Genomic DNA, 22,372 nt, shown 5'->3' on the forward strand with positions numbered 1-22,372 from the left:
TACTCCCATGCATTCTATTAAGAATAGTAGTATTGTGCTGTGCAGTTTACTACCTATGAAGAAATGGTACAAGTAAAGTTAACATAGGTTACATCTTTTCTTCATTATCAACCTCAAGCCTTAAGGAATCCACATGACCTTTTAAATTCACCGACTGTTCTCACCCTCATAACCTCTTTCTAGAGGGCAATCCATGCATCGATCACCCTCTCTGTGAAGAAATATTTCCTGATGTTGGTTCTGAGTTGTTCCCCCAGAGTTTCATATTGTGACTCTTTTCCAATAGAAAATGCCTGATATGTGCATCACTAATACCTTTTGGATATCTGAAGGTCTATATCATCCTTTTCCTGCTCCTCCTCTCCTCCAAGGTATACATATTTAGATACCTCAGCTTCTCCTCCTAGGTCTTCCGAAACACCTCCCCAGATATACTAACAAACATCAGTTGCACAAACAATCTGAATCTGCCTTTAAATGTCAAATTATACAATGGATGAGTAACAGAACATCAGACCTGCTCAAATGAAGCCTACAATCCAGTTTCAAGTCTAGCATACATCTCTCAAACATATTAGCCTAGATAAACCAAGTTTGATCACCTATAAACAGGGCCCTCTAGACAGCGACATGAATCAGCCATAACATGGGGTGACATCAGGGCCAGTGGAAGCACTAGGCCTAGAGCATCAGAATCCAGGGGGTGGCAGCACAACAAAGCTGGCATTAATTGGGCCATGCCCGAGATGAGGCATGACAAGGAGGAATAGAGCAAGAGCAGAAACAGGGGTGTATGGGAAGGAGGAGGGGGAAACCCAGTGCAAAGGAAGTTTAGGCCAGGGCATAAGCAGTGCACTGAGCCATCAGAGGCAGCAGGACTGCAAACGCAAGTCGTGGAAGACAGTTGCAAGCAAGCCAGCTTGCAGGTAAGCTAGCCAGTGGTCATTCTCTGCCTGGAAAAAAAAAACCATCAGGAGGTTGAAGGATAGAGAACAAGAAAGGCCAGATCAGACAGAAGAGGTCAGGAGGGAGAGAGAGCAACCCTAAGGGAAAAATAGGGCCTCTGATAGCAGGATCTGGGGAAATGGTATGGAGGGAGAAAGAGATAACTGGGGAGGGACTGAGGGATTAAATGGGAGAGTGGAAATGTACAGAATGAAGAGAGAGGAGGGACTAAGATTGAGTGAGGGAAGGACTGAGGCAGAGAGCAGAAGGGAGGGAAAGAGTGTCCACAGGTGGGAGAGAAGCCTGGGTATAGGAAAGCAGGTATTTGGATTGGGGGTAGGGACAAGAATGAGGATTGTGGGATGAGATGGGATGAGGATGCCTGTGGAGGAGAAAGCAAAGACTGGGACTGAGTTGGGGGGTGGGGTGCATGGCTGAAGTTTTACCTAGGGTACCTAATACACTTGTACTGGCCCTGGATGAAGTCATTTGACAGCACTGACACAGAGTCGGCTCTCAAAGTTCAATAAAACTCTTACTAAGAATGTGCAGGCATTCCTACGTGCATATGCTGTTTCATTAGCCCCTCAGTCTCTCACAGAATTTAAGCTTTAGTATGGTAGTGAACTCTCCAGGGAGACAAGCAGGTATTAAGTATGGCTAATTCATCCTGCTATCTACAGAGAATCTTGTTTACAGGTAAGCAAACTTGCTTTCTCAGTCAACAAGCAGGCATGAATCAGACAATACGCTGGTAGAGTCCCAAGCTGAGGGTTGCATCTAGGATCAATTACTTAAAAGACAACCTGGACTCCATCAGGTGGAAAGTAGATAACTGGGAGAACAGGCTGCACAGAATTACTTGTCCAAAGTTACTCTCACATTGGGACACATTGTCCAGCAGTGGGACATGAAGGCGTGAACAAAAAACCAAATCAAATAAATAAATAAGTGAAGTAGAGAAGTAGCCTAATGATTAGAGCAGTGGGCTATGAACCATGAAAGCCAGGGTTCAAATCCCGCTGCTGTTTCTTGTGACCGTGAGCAAGTCATTTCACACTCGATTGCCTCATGTACTCACAGATTGTGAGCCCTCTGGGGACAGGGAAATACCTACAGTACCTGAACATATTCTGCTTTGAAGTGCCTGAAAGGCGGAACATAAATCAAATAAATAATAACAAATTGCAGCTTTGTAAATGTCTTCAATGGAAGTGGCCTTTGGATTTGCCAATGAAGTTGCCATGGGTTTAACTTGATAAGCCAGGACAGTCTGATTAGTAAGCCAACTAGTATACAATAGTGTGCTGTACAGTCCACTAGCCAATTAGACAAAATTAATTGACAAGTACCCTTCCCAATTTACTAGACTCAAAGGATGGTGAGGATGAGTTCTCTATAGATAATAAGCATGGGTTCTCCTACACATCAAGGAGTATAGAGCTTGTGCTTCTTGCTGTAGATGTGGTCCTGGAAAGAAGGTTGCCAGCACCAAGAGTTTGGTCACTGTTGAACAGACACTACTTTTGGATGGAACGTAGGGGTGAGCTCATAGAACAACTCTGTTGAGAAAAAACTGTGGGATGGTGAATATGAAACTAGCGCTATAACTTGAATATTCTTCCTGTCAAGATCACAGCCACAGAAACAACAAACACTTTCCAGGTACTATACTTCAAGTTCACCGACTCAAGAGGTTTGAAGACAGGTTTCGTGAATTGAGCTAAGGTTACATTGAGATCTCAGGCACTAGAGGTTTACTGATTGGAGGCAGAGAATGTCACAAACCTTTAGCGAACTTGGAAACTAAAGGGTGGAGAAAGATTGGAGCTTCTTCCATCTGCTGGCGATATGATATAATGGTACTGTGCTGAACCTTAACTGAAGAGGTGCTGAAGTCAGAGGACAAGAGGAAGAATACATTTTGAAGCAAATCTTTTGGGCCATAGGAGAAGGAATCCAGCTGGCAGGTCCCACACCAAATCAAGAATCTCTTCCATCTGAAAGCATAGGATCTTCTGGCTGAATGTTTTCTAGGTGAAATTAGCATGTCCTCACCTCTTTAGGAAGCAAGGAGATTTTCATGTCATGAGGGCCAGAGATGGCAGGTTTGGCTGGCAGAGCCTGTCGTCCTTCCTGTGTGATGAGAATCTGAGACATCCTTAATGGAATAAGAGACTAGATTGATAGATGGACAAGATATGGATAGCACACTTGCCACAGTCAGGCCGGTGCTATGAGGATTAGCCTGCTATCCTGAAGGGCCATCCGGACAGTCCTGGCAATAATAGGAATTGGTAGGAATGCAAGAGAAGACCAGTGTTCCAATCCAGCACAAAAGCATTGGGAGCCAATCTATAATGATAATGATAAATTTTATTTAAATAAACCAATTTTCCAAAAATCAAAACGGTGTACAATAAAATAAAGCATAAACAATTACAAAACTCAAGACCAGATGAGAACACACAGCCCAAGTTGTATGTTCTCATAAAAAAACAAAAACAAAATTAAAATAGATTAAAAAACAGCCTAAAAAGCCACTTGAAAACATTAATCATTGAAAACTTGAATATATAACCAAGCCTTCACCAGTTTCCCACATCTAAAGAAATTCTTTTCTACTCTTAAATCTAAGGGGAACACAATCCCTAGAAGGGGGCCTCATACTGAAAAGAAGTCAACTTTGGGTTTTCTAATCTTCACAAGGTATGGGAAACTTTAAGAATTACAAATTAGATGATCTCAGCATTATAATCAGTTTGTACGGCATTAAAATGTTACTTAAGTAGGCAGGTACCCCCTCTATTCAAGGCTCTGTAAGTTAAGACAAAGAAACTTAAAAACAATCCTGGCTCAATCTGGTAGCCAGTGGAGATCCTCAAGTAATGGTGTATTATGCTCCAAAACTTAATCTAGCTGCACTATCCTGCAGCAACTGTAAGACCTTGGTAATTCCTATGTACAAGGGATTATAGTATCTAGAAGATAAGTTAATAAAGCAGAAAGGTTTTAAAAGTTTTAAATCTGCAGATCAGAAAAAAAATTGATTTAGTTAGATTAGAGATCTGGTTAGATATTCATAGAGATCTGTCTAATTTCATCCCTAAAACATATGCAGCACCTACTAGTGGGATATCGACTCCTTCGATCACGGGGCTAGTTGATCGCTAACCGTATGTCAAGTAAACCAAATGACTTCTAACTTCCAAGGATTCACTTTCAGTGGTTAGAGAGCCACTATCTCATCAAGACAAAAATGTAATTTCATAATTTCAGTTGCAGAGTCAGAAAAAGATGAAAGAACTTGAATGTCATCTGCATATAGATAACAGCTGAAACCATAACTCTGAACCAAAAATGCTGACTGAGACAAGAATAAATTTAAAAGAAGAGGGGAGAAGACAGATCCTTGGGGAGAGTCCACATCTTTTTTTTTTCAACTCAGAAACCTTCTCACCCCAACTAACTTGGAAAAATTGTTCCATAAAGAATTTAAACTACCTGAAAACGGTCCCTGTAATTCCCAGCTCCTTTACTCCAAACAATAAATCATGATACAGCTTTAACAGCATTAAGCAACAGTTAGAATAAATATGGATAAAGGGAAAGATGTTATGGCCGCCGGCCGTGGCGGTCCGCGACCGGGGCCCAGAGCTTACCCGAGGCAGCGGGCCGGCTCTGAGGCTCCTACAGAGGCAGGCAGTCCTCATCAAAGCTATCTTCGCGGCCACTGCAGCTGCTGGGCCCAGCCGCTTGGCTCCTTCTCGGCCGGGCTGACTCCTCCCTCTCTGGCCCTGCTTAGAGCCGCGTGCACAGCTGAAAAGCAGATTTAAAGGGGCCATGACAGGAAGTTGTCGTGGCTCCTACCGGGAACTCCTCCCATGATTTTAGTATTTAAGGTAAGGTCTGCTCCTCAGACCTTGCCTTGGTATCGTTGTCTTCTGCTCTGATTGACTCCAGTGTTCCTGATTCTCGTTGTTGGATTTTTAGTTCCAGTTCCGGTTCTTCTGGGTTCTGCTTCTCTTCTCTCAATGGACAGATTCTTTGGTTTGATTCTTGGACCGGCTTCCGAACATTCCCTGGATTGACTTTGGACCGTCTTCCGTCCATTCTCCTGGATTTACCTCTGGACTGGCTTCCAACCATTCTCCTGGATTCACCCCTGGACTGGCTTCCGACCATTCTCCTGGCTTGGACTACCGGACTGGACTACCGACCTGCTGGAGGCGCCAGCCGTCTGGATTCTTTGACCTGCAGGAGGCGCCTGCATCCAGACTATCTTCCGACCTCTTCTAATCACCTAAGTCCAAGCGGCCCGGGTTCCTACAGGCTCCTCCTGGGGGAACCGCGGGCTTCCAGTGGCGAAGTTCCGGCGCAACTGCCATTTCTACAAGGCCTTGCCTATCAACGGTAGGAACCTAAGAGAGTTGACTCTCTCCTAGGTAACACTAACCCTACCTCGGACTTAGGGTCCACCTCCTGGTTCGTAACAAAAGATGTGCCCATTGATATGAGTTCAGCCTTTGATACAGTAGAACTCATATCAATAGATACCATCATAACATTTTTCCCATTATCCATATTCATTCTAACTGTTGGTTAATGCTATTAAAGCTGTCTCCATACTATGAACTCTCCTAAATTGTGATGGCCTTGAATGAAGTGCATTTACTTTTTCAGAATAGTACAAAAGCTGAGAGACTACTAATTTCTCTAGTAACATCATCATAAGAGGTAAATTCAACACTGGACAATAATAATTAAATGATCTGGATGATCATTCTTTAAAGGTGGAATTTATGAAATCTTGAGAGATCCTGCGGCTGCACCATCCTTCAAACTAGAGCGAACTGTAACTGTCAGCCATTCAAATAGCTGTAGTTTAGAATCCAATTCAGAAGAACAGTTGTTCATTGATGAAAGAACTTTTTTCAATTTCCAATTTCACTACCTGATTGAATGACTTCCAGAACTTTTATTGATAGCACTAGGGTAGGGGATCCAAAGTAAGCTTCCTCCATTCCTTAGAAACAATAATCATCTTCAATATTGATGATAATATCATTAGAAAACTCCACCTGAATATCCATTTTATCTTTAAATTTCAAAATCTTCTTGAAGTGAGTCTATCCAATCTCTTATGAACTGTATACTCTGGAATAATACCAAGTTAGTCTTGGAGAAACTGACCAGGAACTCCAGGGACTGAAAAAGTCGAATGGTTGTGCTGACAGACTAACACTTCCGCCAGAGATTGGCCCATCACCAACATACAGACTCCCTGATAATGGAGCTGTGCAGCTAAAACTGTAAGAGATTTCTTGAACACTCTTAAGGCCGCTGAGAGGCCAAACAAACAATCTTGTACTGATAGTACACACCCTTCTCCACAAATCTGAGAAACCTCCAACGAGTGGGGTGAATTAGAATGTGAGCATAAGTGTTTTTCATATCAAAAGCGTACATCCAGTCCTTCTGTTGAATGAAAGAAAGAATTATCTGGAGGAAGTTAATCTTAAACCTCTGTTTGATCACCAATCTGTATTCGGCTTCGCAAGTTCAGGGTAGGCTTCAATCCCCCTGATTTCTCAGGGATTAGAAAATGCCAGGAGTAGAACTCCTGACCTCCTTCCTGAGAAGGGACAAGCTCAATTTCCTTCTGTTGAAGGTGAGATGATACTTCTAGTTGCAGTTAAGCAGTCTGAGAAGGTTGGAGATGATATCCACTGGGCTGGAGGAGGGCGAAAAAAACCAATAAGTGGTAGCCATCTTTTACAATTTTCAGGACCCATCTGTCTTTGATGATATTGACCTATTCCAGAAGAAAGGAATGGATCCTTCCCCCCACCGGAAGAGGAGGGGAGACAGGCAGGCCTCAAGGCAAATAAAAACTAGTCCCAGGATTAGGATGGGACTGCTGTGGAGCCCTCAGCAGACATCTATCCCTCTGTCGAACTCTAATCGACAGCTATGCTGCAATGGAGGAGCTTGATGATGTTGAAAAAAGCAGAAGGAGCATCTTTAAAAAAGCAGACACTTATAGAAGATGTAATTCAACAGGCCAGAGTTGGCTGGTCACCCACTGCTGTGGATAGTGACTGCAGAGTGGGTTGATGCTCCTTAATTAGAGCCACTGTCTCCTACACCTTAACTCTGAATAAGTTCTCACCTGTTCAAGGCACATCATCTAGATAGCTTTTTATTTGTATTTATTTAAAAGAAATGTATATGCCACCCATACACAGCTTTAGGAGGCTAACAAAATATGTATAGAATAAACATAAAATAAATTAAAATAAAACAAATAAACATAGCTAAAACACAACAGTATAGAACATAAAATGAATGGTTAACTTTTGAAAAATCAACAATCGAATGCCTGCTTCAATAAATAAGTTTTTTAGCAAAGTTTTAAAGGTTTTAGTACATTTCAGTAGTTCTCAACTCAAAAGACAAGGAATTCAAAATCACAGGACCAACAACAAAAAATAATCTCTCTTGAGATTCGGTGAGGCAGACCTGGCGAACAGAAGGAAAATACAAAAGACCTCTCTGTGAGGATCTCAAATTTCAGTCCAGATTATAGGCCTGGATTTATCAAAATGCAATAAGTATCTCATGCGATAGCAAAAGGGGCGTGTTTTATGCAAATAGACAGTTTATCGCAATTTGCGCTAATACCTATGCGAAGAGCTAAGTTAGCGCAAATTGCGATAACATTTTCACAGTTTACGATATGTGCCAGACCTGCTGTATTTCCTGCATACAACCACTGGGGGACCATTTGAGAGAGAGAGAGACTGACTAGCCATAATGTCCTCTCCCTAGATAGGTATTTGTATGCCTATGGGAGGCCCACCAAGTAACACGAGGTGAGGTTTAGGTATTAGTGTAGGGGGTTAGGGGCCACTTTGACATTCAACGTGAGACGTACGGACAGAAGAGTGGTCTCTTGTGAAGATTTGATGACCTACGGAGAGAGGAAACTCACCCAAAGATAAGATTGGTGTAATGTTCTCTCCACCTAGCTTGATGTTACCCAGGAAGAGAGTCCATCAAGCTAGGTGGAAAGAACATTGCACCAATCTCATCTTTGGGTGAGGTTCCTCTCTCCGAAGGTCATCAAATCTTCCAATGCCCTGCGGACTGCTCTCGTCTTGAGGCAATTGATGGACCAGGTTAGTTACGTCAAAGACCAGATTACCTGGGCTGCATGACCCAGACACACCGCTCCCCAGAGTCAGTCGACATGATCACCCAATCCAGGACTTCGAGGGGCATACCCTTCTGCAAGTTGACCTCTGATAACCACCACTTCAGGCTGGACCTTGCCTACTTTGACATGGTAATGGCAGCTTGTACTGTTCGGACACTGGGTTCCATCAGGCTAGCAGGGTTCTCGGCAACAGCTGCATGTGAGCGAAGGCCCATGGTACTAACTCCAATGTCGATGCTACGGAGCCCAGAACCTGCAGATAGTCCCAAACACTGGGATTGCAGGAGGTGAAGCACTTGCTGCTGCAATTTTTACATCCTATCCATCATGAGAAACACCTTGCCCATCTGAGTGTTGAAACGAGCTCCCAGGTACTCCAAGGACTGCGACAGAGTCAGCTGACTCTTCGCTCCATTGATCACCCAGCTAGTGACTGCAGGAATTGCGTCACCCGGTGCACTGAACGCAAGCAGTCCTCATCCAACTTTGCTCGAATCAGCCAAATCGAAGTAGGGGTGAACTAACCCCCCCCCCCTCTTTCCAGAGGGCCGCCACCACAACCACCATCACCTTAGTAAAGGTGTGTGGAGCCGAGGACAAACTGAAGGGAAGAGCCTGGAATTGAAAATGTTGACTCAGAAACTTGAAGCGCAAGAACCTCTGACGATCAGACCAGATCGGAATGTGGAGGTAGTCCTCGGTGAGATCCAAGGTGGTGAGAAACTCCCCTTTGCGGACAGCTGCGATGACCGTTCTTAGGATCTCTATCTAAAAATGTGGAATCCGCAAGCACAAGTTCACCTGTTGAAGGTCCAGTATGGGACAGAAGGTACCCTCCTTCTTCGGAGCCACAAAGTATATGGAGTACCTTCCTTGTCCCTGCTCGTCCAGCGGAACCAGGACAATCGCCTCCACAGCTAGTAACCTTCGTAAAGTGTCTTCTACAGCCGACCGCTTGTTGCGGGAAATGCAGCACGATTCCAGGAAGGTGTCCTTGAGAGGGTTAGAAAACTCTAGGGTGTAACCGTCCCTTATCACCTCCAGTACCCACCGATCGGAGGTGATTCTGACCCACTCCTCGTAAAAATGGGACAACCTGCCCCCGACCGCTACAAACGAGGAGTGGGAGGGCCTGATCTCATTGGGCAGATTTACCGGCCCTAGCTCCCTGGCCAGGGCCACTTCTTGCCGACCTGCCAGGGCCCCAAAAGGACTGCTGGCGAACGTGGACTGCTTAGAACAGGAGGATGGGGCACCCTTCCCAGACCTAAATCTCTGAGAATCCCAAAAGCAGCCAAGTGACGAAAAGGACTTTTTGAAAGGCTTCTTGTTTTCGGGCAGCTTGTTACCCTTGGTTTCCCCCAGGGACTTAATAAGCTGGTCAAGATCTTCTCCAAATAAAAGCTTCCCCTGAAAGGGAAGGTTACATAACTGAGATTTGGAGGACGCATCCGCCGCCCAATTACGAAGCTACAACAGTCATCTAGCAGCAACCAATGAAACCATACTTTGGGCTGCGGTGCGCACCAGATCATACAAAGCATCTGCCTCATAAGCAATCCATGCCTCCAGGCGGACCGCTTGGGAAGGGGTCATGACCCCGGAGGAAGCCGGGTTCTGAGGCTTTGAATCCAACACAAACATGCACACTGGATCATGCTTGCACAGACTGCTGAAGGAGGCTCAAAGATGAAACTTCAAACAGGCAGTTAAGCTGAAGCTCCAACTTGTGGTCCTGCACATCCTTCAGAGCAGCAGCCCCTGCAACCGGAATGATTGTTTTCTTAGCGACCGCCGACACCGCCGCATCCACCTTAGGTGTCTTAAGGCGCTCCAAGTGTTCTTCAAGCACCGGATACAGTTTTGCATTGGCCCGTCTGACCTTCAGGCCCACCTCTGGGGAGTCCCATTCCCAGCTAATAAGCTTCTGGATCTTCTTCAGGTTAGGAAAGGTGCTGGGCGGACCCCGGAGGCCGTCTAAGACAGGGTTGACACCCTCACTATTGAACTCCTCCTGGGTTAACTTCACCCCCAACTCCTCCAACACCTGGGGGATAAGGGGTTCACAACTCCTCCTTTTTAAACAGACGAACCACACGTGGATCATCCCCTTCCGACTCAGGCTCCACCAGAAGCTGTTCATTCCCGCCAGTATCCAAATTCGATGACAGTCTCATCTGGGTCTGCAGTGGCGTCCCCATGGGGCGAGGGAACCTCCTCCCCCTGTGGGTCATCCGAGACATCCAGATCCACATGGGCCATGGTTGCACATGAGCCCCAAGAGTTGTCACGAAGTCTGGGGCATTTCGGGGTGCCCCAACCCCCATTCTGGAGTTTACATTTTGCGGACTTCCTGGCCAAAAAGGCCTCATGCATCAGGAGTATGAACACGGGCAAGAAACCACCCGGACCCGTTTCGTCGCTGCTGGAATTAGACTCGGTGTCCCATGTGTCTCCCTGAACAGGTTCCCGCACCACGGAAGAAAGCAGTGAGGGATCGTCCTGGGACTCCTTCCAGGCAGTCGCAGTGGAGGCAGTAGGAGACCTGCCCCTGGTTCCAGCCCCCGAAGCTGCCAAGCGCGCAGCCTTCTTGCGCTTAAGCCCCTTGATAGATGATCCCTCCCCCCCTGAAACACGAGATGTGCACAGGGAGACAGTATCCAAGTATGCAGACCACTTGCCACAGGCCTTGCAGGCCTCTACAAGTGGCTTATCTACCATGCCCGCAATCGCAGCGCAGTCCCAAAGAAACCCCAGGCCGGGAAACAGCGCTGCCGCAGAGATTGCACGGCAGAAAAAGCCGATACCCAAAAATGGCGTGCATGCCAAAAATATCTCGGCTCTGCTTAGCAGACGCGTAGGAAAGCAGCCATCAGCAGAGAAAACAGCCTGGCACCACCGAGCAATAGTGTGCGGGAAATCACCTAATCCTGCCGGGGAAGGGAAAGCCCCGCGGCCCTGCCAGAAACACTGCCTGCTATCCCCTCCAGAAACACCCCTGTGTTTGTAAGGATACCGAGCAGACCAATGCACCCGGCAGTGATGCTGAACTCACAATTTAGAAGGGAAAAAACAAAATGTTTTTTTTTTTTTTTAAACTTAATAAAATTCAAAGAACCAGGACAAAGGGAAAAAACAAGAATTCCCCAACAGGGATACTTCCCTGAGCCAGTAGCAACCCGGAGGGAGGATTCGGGACCGCTGAGGGAGCCAGTCCCCTGGCTATCAGGGGTCCAGGGACGCTCGGGCTACCACTGCCAGAGGTATCCAACCCCCGTTTGCCCGGCTCCACCTGAGGGATAGCCCAAAGACGGAACCTGGCACCTCAGGGAGCAAATGCAACTCCAGATAACTCAGCCAAGAGCCACAGGTATGCACCACCACCATCTGCTCAAGACAGAGAAATACTGAGGAGCTACAGGTGGCATACTTGGTATATAGCAGTGCCTCAAAGTTTTGTTCTCTGCCTCCAACTGCTGGTGGGAGTGCATAACCCACTGGTCTGGACTGATCTGGGTATGTCCAGGAAAAACATTTTGCTAGACTGAAAGTGTAAGAATGAATTAGTACAAGTAATATCTTGGACAAAAACCTATTACAATATGAAAGATAGATCATATGGGGCAGATTTTCAAAGGGTTACGCGCGTAACCCCTGAAAAGCTGCACAGGCTTGGCAGCGTGCGTATGTCCCGGGGCTTCAAAAAAAAGGGCATTCCGGGGGTGGGGCCGTGGGCGGGGTGCCGACCAGGGGGCGTTCTGGGGGCGGGGCCGAGGCCTCCGGAACAGCCGCTGTGCCGGGGGATGGCGCGCCAGCAGTTGGCCGGTGCGCGCAAGTTACGCCTGCCCAGAGGCAGGCATATCTTTGTTGATAAAGGTCAGGAGGGGGTTTTAGATAGGGCTGGGGGGCGAGTTAGATAGGGGAAGGGAACGGAGGAAGGCTGCGCAGCTCGGAACGTGCAAGTTGCACAATTGTGCACCCCCTTGCAGGTGCCGACCCTGGATTTTATAACATGCGCACGTATGTTTTAAAATCGGGTGTAGATTTGTTTGTGCCGGGTTGCGCGAACAAATCTACGCCCGCGCGCAGGTTTAAAGATCTGCCCCTCTGTATTTTAAGTAAAATAGGAACCACAAATGTATCATTTTGAGATAATGATGTAAATATACATATTAATAAATGCTTGCTTGCTATTGATTTCCCCTCTTTTTCAATTCCATGTATTTTTCTTTAACTTAATTTTATTTATAAAATTTAAAAAATGGAGGGTGGGGGTGTGTGCACCTGCAGATCATACTGGAGCCAACAATATGAAGAACATAGATATTTCAAAGCACCATTAGAGGGAAATCAAGCACTTTCTAAGCAGAGGTTAAAGTACATTTTTATTCTCTAATACTATAAAATGCAGATGAGTTCTGACATGCAAATTCAAGGCATGCGTTTCAGACATCTCTGCTTCTTCAGAGAAAGAATTAAAGCATAATTTTCCAACAAACTGGACTTTCCTTCCTGATGCCAGTACTATCAACCCTGGAACACAGCTTTTGCAAGAAAAAAAAATCTCAGTGCTTCACATCTTATCAGAATGCATGCAGCTTTTTTTTGGCTTGAATGACACAAGCGGTAAAAGTGTGGACTTGGAAGTTCTGCTTCTAAGAGAATACTCACTAGGATACTGTATTTTCTCTTTTGGTTTCAACTCCTCCTTCATTTTTTTCTGTTTGTTTCCTTTGGTAGGCTGGGGTGGAATAAAGTAGTTCACCAGCTTCCCCTAATGCAAGCAATATACAATAATGTTACATACCTACAGTCCTTCTCATTAGTCTTGAACTGTTTAATGAGACTACAGTTTCCTCACTAGAAGGCAGGCTTCCCTTGCAAAACAGCATAAGCCATCAAATGCTAGGACAAGATTTTTCAATTTCCCTAAAACATAAAAGTGGAGTCTATAGTTTATAGTTCAGTACATGTCTATAGAACTGCTTTGCTTGCTACTAATAAAGCATACACTAAAGAAGTATAATTTTTAATTATATGATAAATATGTCAACACTACTCCGCAATTCATAATATTGTGAAATTTTGTTACTGCATCTCAATTTTTCATTTAATTTAAAAATGTGTAGAGGGTAGTAAGATGTAGAATGGCTCTGCAGTTCTTCCCTTAAGCTCTAGTTGCAGCCCAGGTTCTTTTTCTTCCTGTTTTTGGTACACATCTGATTATTAATATCAAGAAAAATAGATTTAGCATACCTCAGACTCTAGCTAAATAAGGGTTTGGAAAGGAGGGGTTCGGTTCTAAGCATCTGAGCTCTTGCTGACAGCATTCATACTTCCAGAATTTTAGGTAGTGTTATTTCTACATCTCTCCTTTCAGAAACAATAAGGGCCAGATTATAAAAGCCCTGCGCATGTAAATCCAGTCGGATTTACGCTCGCCGGCGCACCTATTTTGCTTAGGCCGCCGGTGCGCGCACAGCCCCGGGACGCGCATAAGTCCCGGGGCTTTGTAAAAGGGGCGGGGGAGGGGGTGTGTCCGGGGCGTGTCCGGGTCAGGGGGCAGTTCGGGGTGGGACCGGGGGCGTGGTGCAGGCCCGGGGGCATGGTCGAGGCCTCCGGACCAGCCCCTGGGGTCAGGTGATGGCGCGCCAGCAGCCCGCTGGCGTGCGCAGATTTACACCTGCTTTCGGCAGGCGTAAATCTGCCAACAAAGGTGGGGGGGGGGGGGGTAGATAGGGCCGGGGGGGGGGGGGGGGTCGGTTAGGTAGGGGAAGGGAGGGGAAGGTGAGGGGAGGTGGAAGGAAAGTTCCCTCTGAGGCCGCTCCAATTTCGGAGCAACCTCGGAGGGAACAGGCTACGCGCGTATCTTATAAAGTACGCGCTTGCGTAAATTTATAAAATCTACCCCTAAATGCATAAGGGCTGGAATGATAGACATTATAAGGCTATAAATGGAAGTTTTAGGAGGTTGGTTTAAACTGATCTTTTTTTTTTTTTAATTCTTTATTTATTCAATTTTTATTTTACAAAACAAACCAATGCTTGTAACAGAAAAACTCAGGTACAATCAAAGAATCATTCATTATATATCACAAAAAGAAATATATGTTATATATATATATCCTATAATAAGACAAATTGCAATTTCTCAATTTAATCAGAATAAGTGTTTCCAGTAACTGGTAAAAGTTACTGGTTTAAACAGATCTAATGAGTTAGTGATGTAGAAAAGTGGATGGCTCTCTTCAAAAGCTCAATAATTATAAGTTTGAAACCAGTACATATTGGCTGAAGTAACTTCATGAAGACTATCATCATAATTAATGTTTATACGAAATGTTCATCTACACTAACAATTTCTTGTCAATGTGGAAAAATTAAACAAAAAAAATATTACAATTAAAGATTAAAAAATGCTTGAAAATGAAAGAGTTCCCCCCAAAAAGATAGATTTCAAAGTTTTAACTCGTATGTCTGCAGACAATCTCAGCAGTGAGAGAGCCTAGTTACCTGCCATCACTATCTCAGCAGAATGATGGGAGATGCAGAGTATTCACTCACCTTGTCACTCTTCCATAAAAGACCTAAACTCAAACCCTTCTTCCCAAGGCCACGTGATTAACATTGCAAAGACAATGAATAAACCTACTTTACAAATTGGCTTTCAGGTATTAAATGAGGATAAATTAACTTTGAACTTAAAGTTCATGTGAGAGCGGTGATGTATTAAAAGAAGAGTTTGGAGTCTTCAAAATACCAGCTTACCTATTTACTGGCTCTATTGCTTTCTCTTTCAGTCTTATTCCTAGGTCTCTCCTTTTCTGTCTGAAAACATTGTATTGTATTTTCAGACATTCTTGTATGAAGTATAGCACAAATGCCTCCTATCACAGGCAAATCGATGTAAGATAAGATGCTGTGATTTGAGAGTGTGGGGTGATAGTTGCAAAGGCAGAAGTTCACACAGTTTGGGCCGATAATGCCAATCTACAAGAACACCACACTTATTATGCTTATTACAATTAGACCATAGGGAGAAGGAATAGCCTAGTGGTTAGAGCAGTGGGCTATGAACCAGGAGACCAGGGTTTGAGTCCTGCTGTCACTCCTTGTGACCTTAGGGATAGGGAAATATCTACAGTACCTGAATGTAAACCGATGTGATATCTCAGATCAAATGTCAGTATATAAATAATAATAAATAAATAAAATGAACATTAGACTGTGACTCTGATGTTAAGCCATGGTAAATATGTTCATATTAATTTGCAAGAAGATGAAAGAAAATCAATACATATTTATCAAGGTGGATGCTGTTAAACTTTCACTGCTTTAAATCTTCAATGTTATTTCCATGAGTAAAATCACACAAACTAAATGCCCAAAAATATACTTATTCCAGTGACTTAAAAATATTGTCAACCACACATCAAACAAAAAAAGCACACTGGTATCTTTATCAAGAACTTTTAACCCATTGAACCACAAGCAACAAACAAGTTTTTCTTCAAAAATCATATATTTGTAGGACCTCTGAACCACGTGAGAATGTTAAATCATACAAACTCAATGTTGAATCAATCTTTTAAATAGGAAACTAATTAGTTATCCTTTGGATCATATTTTACGAGTTTCCCACAGTTATAAGTCCCACAGGTTTAACAGATGAGTATACCTGTGGGACTTATAACCATCTTGCCTTGAGGCTCTCAGGCCAATCCTGCCTTGTTTCCTGGCCTAATCTACCTTATATTTTGTCTTGATCTTCGGACCTACTTCATAGGTCTGAAGCCTTCTCTCCAGTTTGCCTTGTGAAAGCCTGCCTGTATGGACTCACCACTATGATGTACTGCTGCCACAGTGATCCTCTGGCCCCCAGAACTCAAGGGCCCAACCTGCAGGGGGAGGGTGCTGGCTAGGTGGAAGATCTGCCTTGTTGCCATTGAGCTTGCATGTTTCTTTGTTCCCTTGCCTTCCTTTTTCGACTCCTGCCCTAGTCTGCCTCATTGGCTTTGTCTTGTCTGTTCCAAGTATTGAGTCTTGCTTGTACCAGTGTCCTGTCCTTGCCTTGTCTATTTCCAAGTCCTGCTTAGTATCCAGCCTTGCCTTGTCCTGCCAGCCAAGCCTGCCCCGCCTTGTCCTGTCTGCCAAGCTTGGTTTTGCCCAAGCCTCATCTCCAGCCTGCCTTGTCCAAGACTTGCCTGTGTGGACTCACCACTATGATGTACTGCTGCCATAGAGACATATTGGTCCCCAGAACTCAAGGGCCCAACCTGCAGGGGAAGGGTGCTGGCTAGGTGGAAGATTGGCCCTTGTCTTGTTCCAAGTCCTGCCTTGCAGTCCCATGCCACTCCCCAGGTGGGTTTCCCAGTCTCCAGGGTCCTGTAACACTGACATGATTCCTACAAGGAACATAACTTCCCATGTTAGAAACTTGATTGAAGCCAACGCCAGTGGTTCAAATGGCAGCTTCATCAGTTGTGCCAGAACCATGTTTGAGTCCCAGGAAACAGGTGGTTTCACAATTGGAGATTTAGTACGCCATAAGCCTTTCATGAACCTGGAAGCTAACAGGTGAGTGGAGATTGGCTTACCCTTGATTTGAGTATGGTAAGCTGCTATGGCACCAAGATGTATTTATTTTAAAATATTTATTACCTGCCTTTCCTACATTCAGGGCGAGGTACAAGAAAACACAATAAAATTACATAAGAATCAATCAACAATGACATAAATCAAACAAAATCACAGATATTGACAGCACTGATAGACCCAACTATTGACAATATAGGTGACTTTATAATGTTCAAATGTAATACACCTTTTGAAATAAATGAGCTTTAAAAGCTTTCTGGAAAAATTTTGGTTCTCTATTGTTCTTATCTCTTTTGGGATGAAGTTCCATAAAAAGGGCCAGCAATGGAGAAAACACGTTCCCTACTCTCTTTAAGATGGACTGTCTGAGGAGAGGGAGTATCTAGAAGACACTTACTGGAGGAGCATCTTGACAGAGTATAAATGTTTAGTATTGCTGCAATCCACGGTGAAGAAATATTATGAATGAGGGTATAAATAGTAACTACAAGCTTATATTGTATCCAAATTGAAACTGGGAGCCAATATAACATTTGCAAAACGGGGGTGATGTGTTTGCGTATGTGTTTTCCAGTTCTCCATTATGGAGATAATGTCTCTGATGTCCAGGTGGGCGCCCACCTCAGCACCAGTGATCATCAAACGGTATGGTTTAATATCACTAAAAGAAGACGGAAAAGAAGCACAAAGACCCGAGTTTTACAGTTCAAAAACACAGACTTTGAGGAAAAGGGGAAGTACCTAGAGGAAGAACTAAAAGGCTGGGAGAACGAGAGATATGTGGATCAGCAGTGGACCAATCTAAAAGGAGCAATTACCAAGGCAACTACTTTATATGTTAAAAATGTAAAGAAAAGCAAAAGAAAAATGAAACCTATCTGGTTCTCAAAGGAGGTGGCTGACAAAATTAAGGCTAAAAGAACAGCATTCAAGAAATATAAAAGATCCCAAAGCGATGAGCACAAAGAACAATATTTGAGTCAACTGAGGGAGACGAAGAAACTAATCAAGTCGGCAAAAAGTCAAGCGGAAGAGAGGATTGCCAAGGAGATAAAGAATGGTAACAAAACATTTTTCAGATACATCAGTGAAAAGTTCAAAGTGGTATAGTAAAATTGAAAGGTGGAAATGATCAATGCTTGGAGAGACACGAAGAAATGGCAGAAATATTAAACGAATACTTCAGTTCTATGTTCACTAAAGAGGACCCTGGAGAAGGACCATCTCTACACAACAAGAAACTGGAAGGAAGTGGAATAGACGAAAACCCTTTTACAGTAGAAAATGTATGGGAAGAGCTAAAGAATCTGAAAGTGGACAAAGCCATGGGACCTGATGGGATTCATCCAAGGATACTGAAGGAGCTCAGAGATGTGCTGGCGGGTCCGCTGTGTGACCTGTTCATTAGATCCCTAGAAACAGGAGTGGTGCCGAGTGATTGGAGAAAAGCGGTGGTGGTCCCGCTTCACAAGAGTGGGAACAGAGAGGAGGCTGGTAACTACAGACCGGTTAGCCTCACTTCAGTGGTGGGAAAAGTAATGGAGTCACTGTTGAAAGAGAGAATAGTGAACTATCTACAGTCCGGAGAATTGCTGGACCAGAGGCAGCATGGATTCACCAGGGGAAGATCCTGTCAGACAAATCTGATTGACTTTTTTGATTGGGTAACCAAGGAATTGGATCAAGGAAGAGCGCTCAATGTCATCTACTTAGATTTCAGCAAAGCTTTTGATACGGTTCCGCACAGGAGACTGGTGAATAAAACGAGAAGCTTAGGAGTGAGTGCTGAGTTGGTGACCTGGATTGCAAACTGGTTGACGGACCGGTCCTGTTCAATATCTTTGTGAGCGACATTGCGGAAGGGATAGAAGGTAAGATTTGTCTTTTTGCGGACGACACTAAGATCTGCAACAGAGTGGAAACGCCGGAAGGAGTGGAGAGAATGAGACGGGATTTAAGGAAACTGGAAGAGTGGTCGAAGATATGGCAGCTGAGATTCAATGCCAAGAAGTGCAAAGTCATGCATATGGGGAGTGGAAATCCGAATGAACTGTATTCGATGGGGGGGGGGGGGGGGGGGAAGGCTGATGTGCACGGAACAGGAGAGAGACCTAGGGGTTATAGTGTCTAATGATATGAAGTCTGCGAAACAATGCGACAAGGCGATAGCAAAAGCCAGAAGAATGCTGGGCTGCAGAGAGAGGAATATCGAGTAAGAAAAGGGAAGTGATTATCCCCTTGTACAGGTCCTTGGTGAGGCCTCACCTGGAGAATTGTGTTCAGTTCTGGAGACCGTATCTACAAAGAGACAGAGACAAGATGGAAGCGGTACAGAGAAGGGCGACCAGAAAGGTGGAGGGTCTTCATCGGATGTCATACGAGGAGAGATTGAAGAATCTGAATATATACACCCTGGAGGAAAGAAGGAGCACGGGTGATATGATTCAGACCTTCAGATACTTGAAAAACTTTAACGATCCAAAGACAACGACAAACCTTTTCCGTCAGAAAAAAATCAGCAGAACCAGGGGTCACGAGCTGAGGCTCCAGGGAGGAAGACTAAGAACCAATGTCAGGAAGTATTTCTTCAAGGAGAGAGTGGTGGATGCCTGGAATGCCTTTCCGGAGGAAGTGGTGAAGTCCAAAACTGTGAAGGACTTCAAAGGGGCGTGGGATAAACATTGTGGATCATTCAGGTCTAGAGGACGTATATAAAGAGGAGGCAGCAAAACACTGCACGGAGCGGCAGTAGCCACAGAGGCATTCACAGAGCGGGATGCCAGTGGCCAGTGGGTGGTGTTCCACCTTCACGGAGAGGAAGGATGGAGGGCTGCCATCTCCAAATTAAAAAAAAAACAAACAAACAAAAAGAAAATGGGTGGGTAAGAGTATGTAAAATTAATGGAGAGTTCATAGGCTATAGGTATTACCAATTATTAGGCTTATTCAATATTGTTGATAGTTAATGTGGCTTTCAATGCATACTTCACTTTCAATGCATATCCAGCATAGCTCTCTGCTTCAACGGCAGGGGAGAAGTAAAACTAATAGTTCACGCTTATCCAGCATAGCTCTCTGCTTCAATGGCAAAGGAGAAGAAAAACTGATACTTCACGCATATCCAGCATAGCTCTCTGCTTCAACGGCAACATATAAATTAGCCAAGCTGGGGGCCATAGTAGCTTGGCTAATTTATATGTTGCTAATTTTGAAAAAAAAAATTTGTACAATGCTGTAGAGTTTCAAAATATTTCTCATTACACTCGTTATATAGATGATATTTTCTTTTTGTGGCATGGAAGTTTGGAAGAACTATTAGAATTCCATAGATGGATTAACACGCTTGATAACAATTTAAAGTTCACGATTGAATTCCATCATTCTCATATAGATTTCCTTGATATACATATTCAAAAAGTGGCGAATAAAATGGTCACTTCTCTGTATCGGAAACCTTGTGAAAAAAATACCCTTCTGCACTTTTCCAGTTTCCACCCTTATCATTTACGGAAAAACTTGCCTATTGGACAATTTTTGCAGCTTAAACGCCTATGTAGCAACAAAGATGATTTTCAAGTACAAGCGGGAATATTAGCAAAAAGACTGTTACAAAGGGGATATCCTAGCCATCATATCAAGAAAGCTTGGAAACGAGCTACAAATGTAGCACGATGCTGGTTATTGTTAGAGAAGCAAGAAGATAATAAGTCCCCTTTAGTCTGTTCAATACCCTTTTCAGATAAAGCTGGTGCAATTGCAGCATCTATTTTTCAACATTGGACTGTATTAAGACCGCATGCATCATTATTTGAAGTTCGCCCCATTGTCGCTTATAGCCGTGGCCATAATATAGGAGATATTATTATACACTCATTCTTACAGGATCCGCAGTTGGAAAATCCTAATTTACCTCATGGTAATTGGCCATGTACAGGATGTTCAGTGTGTAAACAGGTCATTACTGGGGAAACATGGTCAGATGCGAATGGGTATAAACATTCCTTGCAGCTTTACACCGATTGCAAATCCACACATGTGATATATTTAATTGAATGTCCGTGTAAGTTATATTATGTGGGCAGGACAAAAAGAATGATTCGCACACGTTTAATCGAACACAGGAGCTGCATTACCACCGAAAAAGTAACAGCCCCCCTAGTGTTACACTGTAAAGAATGTAATCATGAGTTCAATGATTTACGTTGGAGGATTCTTGAAAAAGTGTATGTACATCCACGTGGGGGAGACATAAATAAAACGCTCAACTTAAAGGAACAACAGTGGATATTTAGGCTTAATACAGTCACTCCGAGTGGCTTAAATGCCTCTATTGAATGGTATTCTCTCATGTAATAGACCAAACGTCAGCACAACGTCAGTGATTGAATTTGCATACTAGGCGGAACTTGAGTATCTCTTAGTATTTAAGAGGGTTCCGGATGTCAAGTATATATAAAAAACGCCGGGTCGCCATTGTGCTGGAGTAATTCAAAATGAATGAAGAAATGTGAGTACATAAAGATACTGTGAAAGGTGGTGGAAGAACTGTAGTCCAATTTTATTGTATCATTTATTAAAACCAAGTAGTATGTTCATGGAAATGTGGTGTTTTTGACGCAGAATTAATCACCCTTGACAAAGGACTGAAGATTTTCAACAGCAGTCCGAAACACGGTCCAGTGTTGGGTCATCTGTTTCTTGTGGATCACAGCAAGACAACTATGAATGCGGATGAAGCAAAAAGATGTTCAAAGATAAGTGCAGCATTTCAGCACAATCTATTTTAAGAAAAGACATTTAAATTTTAAGTGCAAGATAAAATTCTTAAAAAAAATATGCAAGTCAAATTTCAGTTTAAACCAGGACTGAAATGACCAAATGATTAAATATAAGGCAGAGTTTATACACGCGAAAGCAATTACGATGATGCCTATTATGAAGGTCATGAAAATATAAGTTCTCTCTGATTTCTAACTATTGCGTCTGGATATTGTGGTGATTACAAATTTGTATTGGCTATTTGTTCAGCTTTACATGCAAGATATACATAATTAAAATTGAATGTAAAAATATAATGGTTAAAACATAATAAAAAGAGAGTTAAACTATATAAATTAGAATAAGAAGTGGTCTCGGGAAGAGGACTGGTAATCAGTAAATAACTAGGAAATATTAGTTGAAGTATTATATTGATAATAAAAGATGAATGCAATTGTAACTGCAGCTCTAATTAGTTAGAAGGTTTCCTCCCATATGTTTTACTGACAGGTTGATGCAATAAGAATCATCCAGTCTAGCGCACAGCTCTACTCGCAGTTGGGTATGCGTTTTGGGCATGTAGCACCCATCACATGTAAATTCGATGTATATGAGAACATTAGCTATTACTGCCAGATGCAGGAAAGCACTGGATATACAACGCATACTTTTTAATTAGAGAATTTAACTCCAGCCCTGGAGGTGGAGTAAAGTCAACTACTCCTTAGTAATGTTGTGACTCTAATTTACTGCTTGCAGTGGAGAAAATTAAATGTATATTGATGATCAAAAAGAAACTACATTATTTCACAATTTATGGGAATGCTCGGAAATACAAACTTTTTGGGAACA

General features: G+C 43.6%; 1 protein-coding gene across 2 annotated transcripts in view; it reads right to left on the reverse strand.

Moving 5' to 3' along the window:
* Positions 1 to 22,372, reverse strand: part of SHPRH (SNF2 histone linker PHD RING helicase) — a 425,259-nt gene that overhangs the window by 278,174 nt on the left and 124,713 nt on the right. For both annotated transcript variants that reach the window (XM_029594036.1, XM_029594035.1), the window contains one exon: positions 12,836 to 12,937. In XM_029594036.1, coding sequence (XP_029449896.1) covers positions 12,836 to 12,937 — 102 coding nt within the window. The remainder of the gene's footprint in view (positions 1 to 12,835; positions 12,938 to 22,372) is intronic.

Source organism: Rhinatrema bivittatum, chromosome 3, assembly GCF_901001135.1.
Source record: "Rhinatrema bivittatum chromosome 3, aRhiBiv1.1, whole genome shotgun sequence".
Lineage (NCBI taxonomy): Eukaryota > Metazoa > Chordata > Amphibia > Gymnophiona > Rhinatrematidae > Rhinatrema > Rhinatrema bivittatum.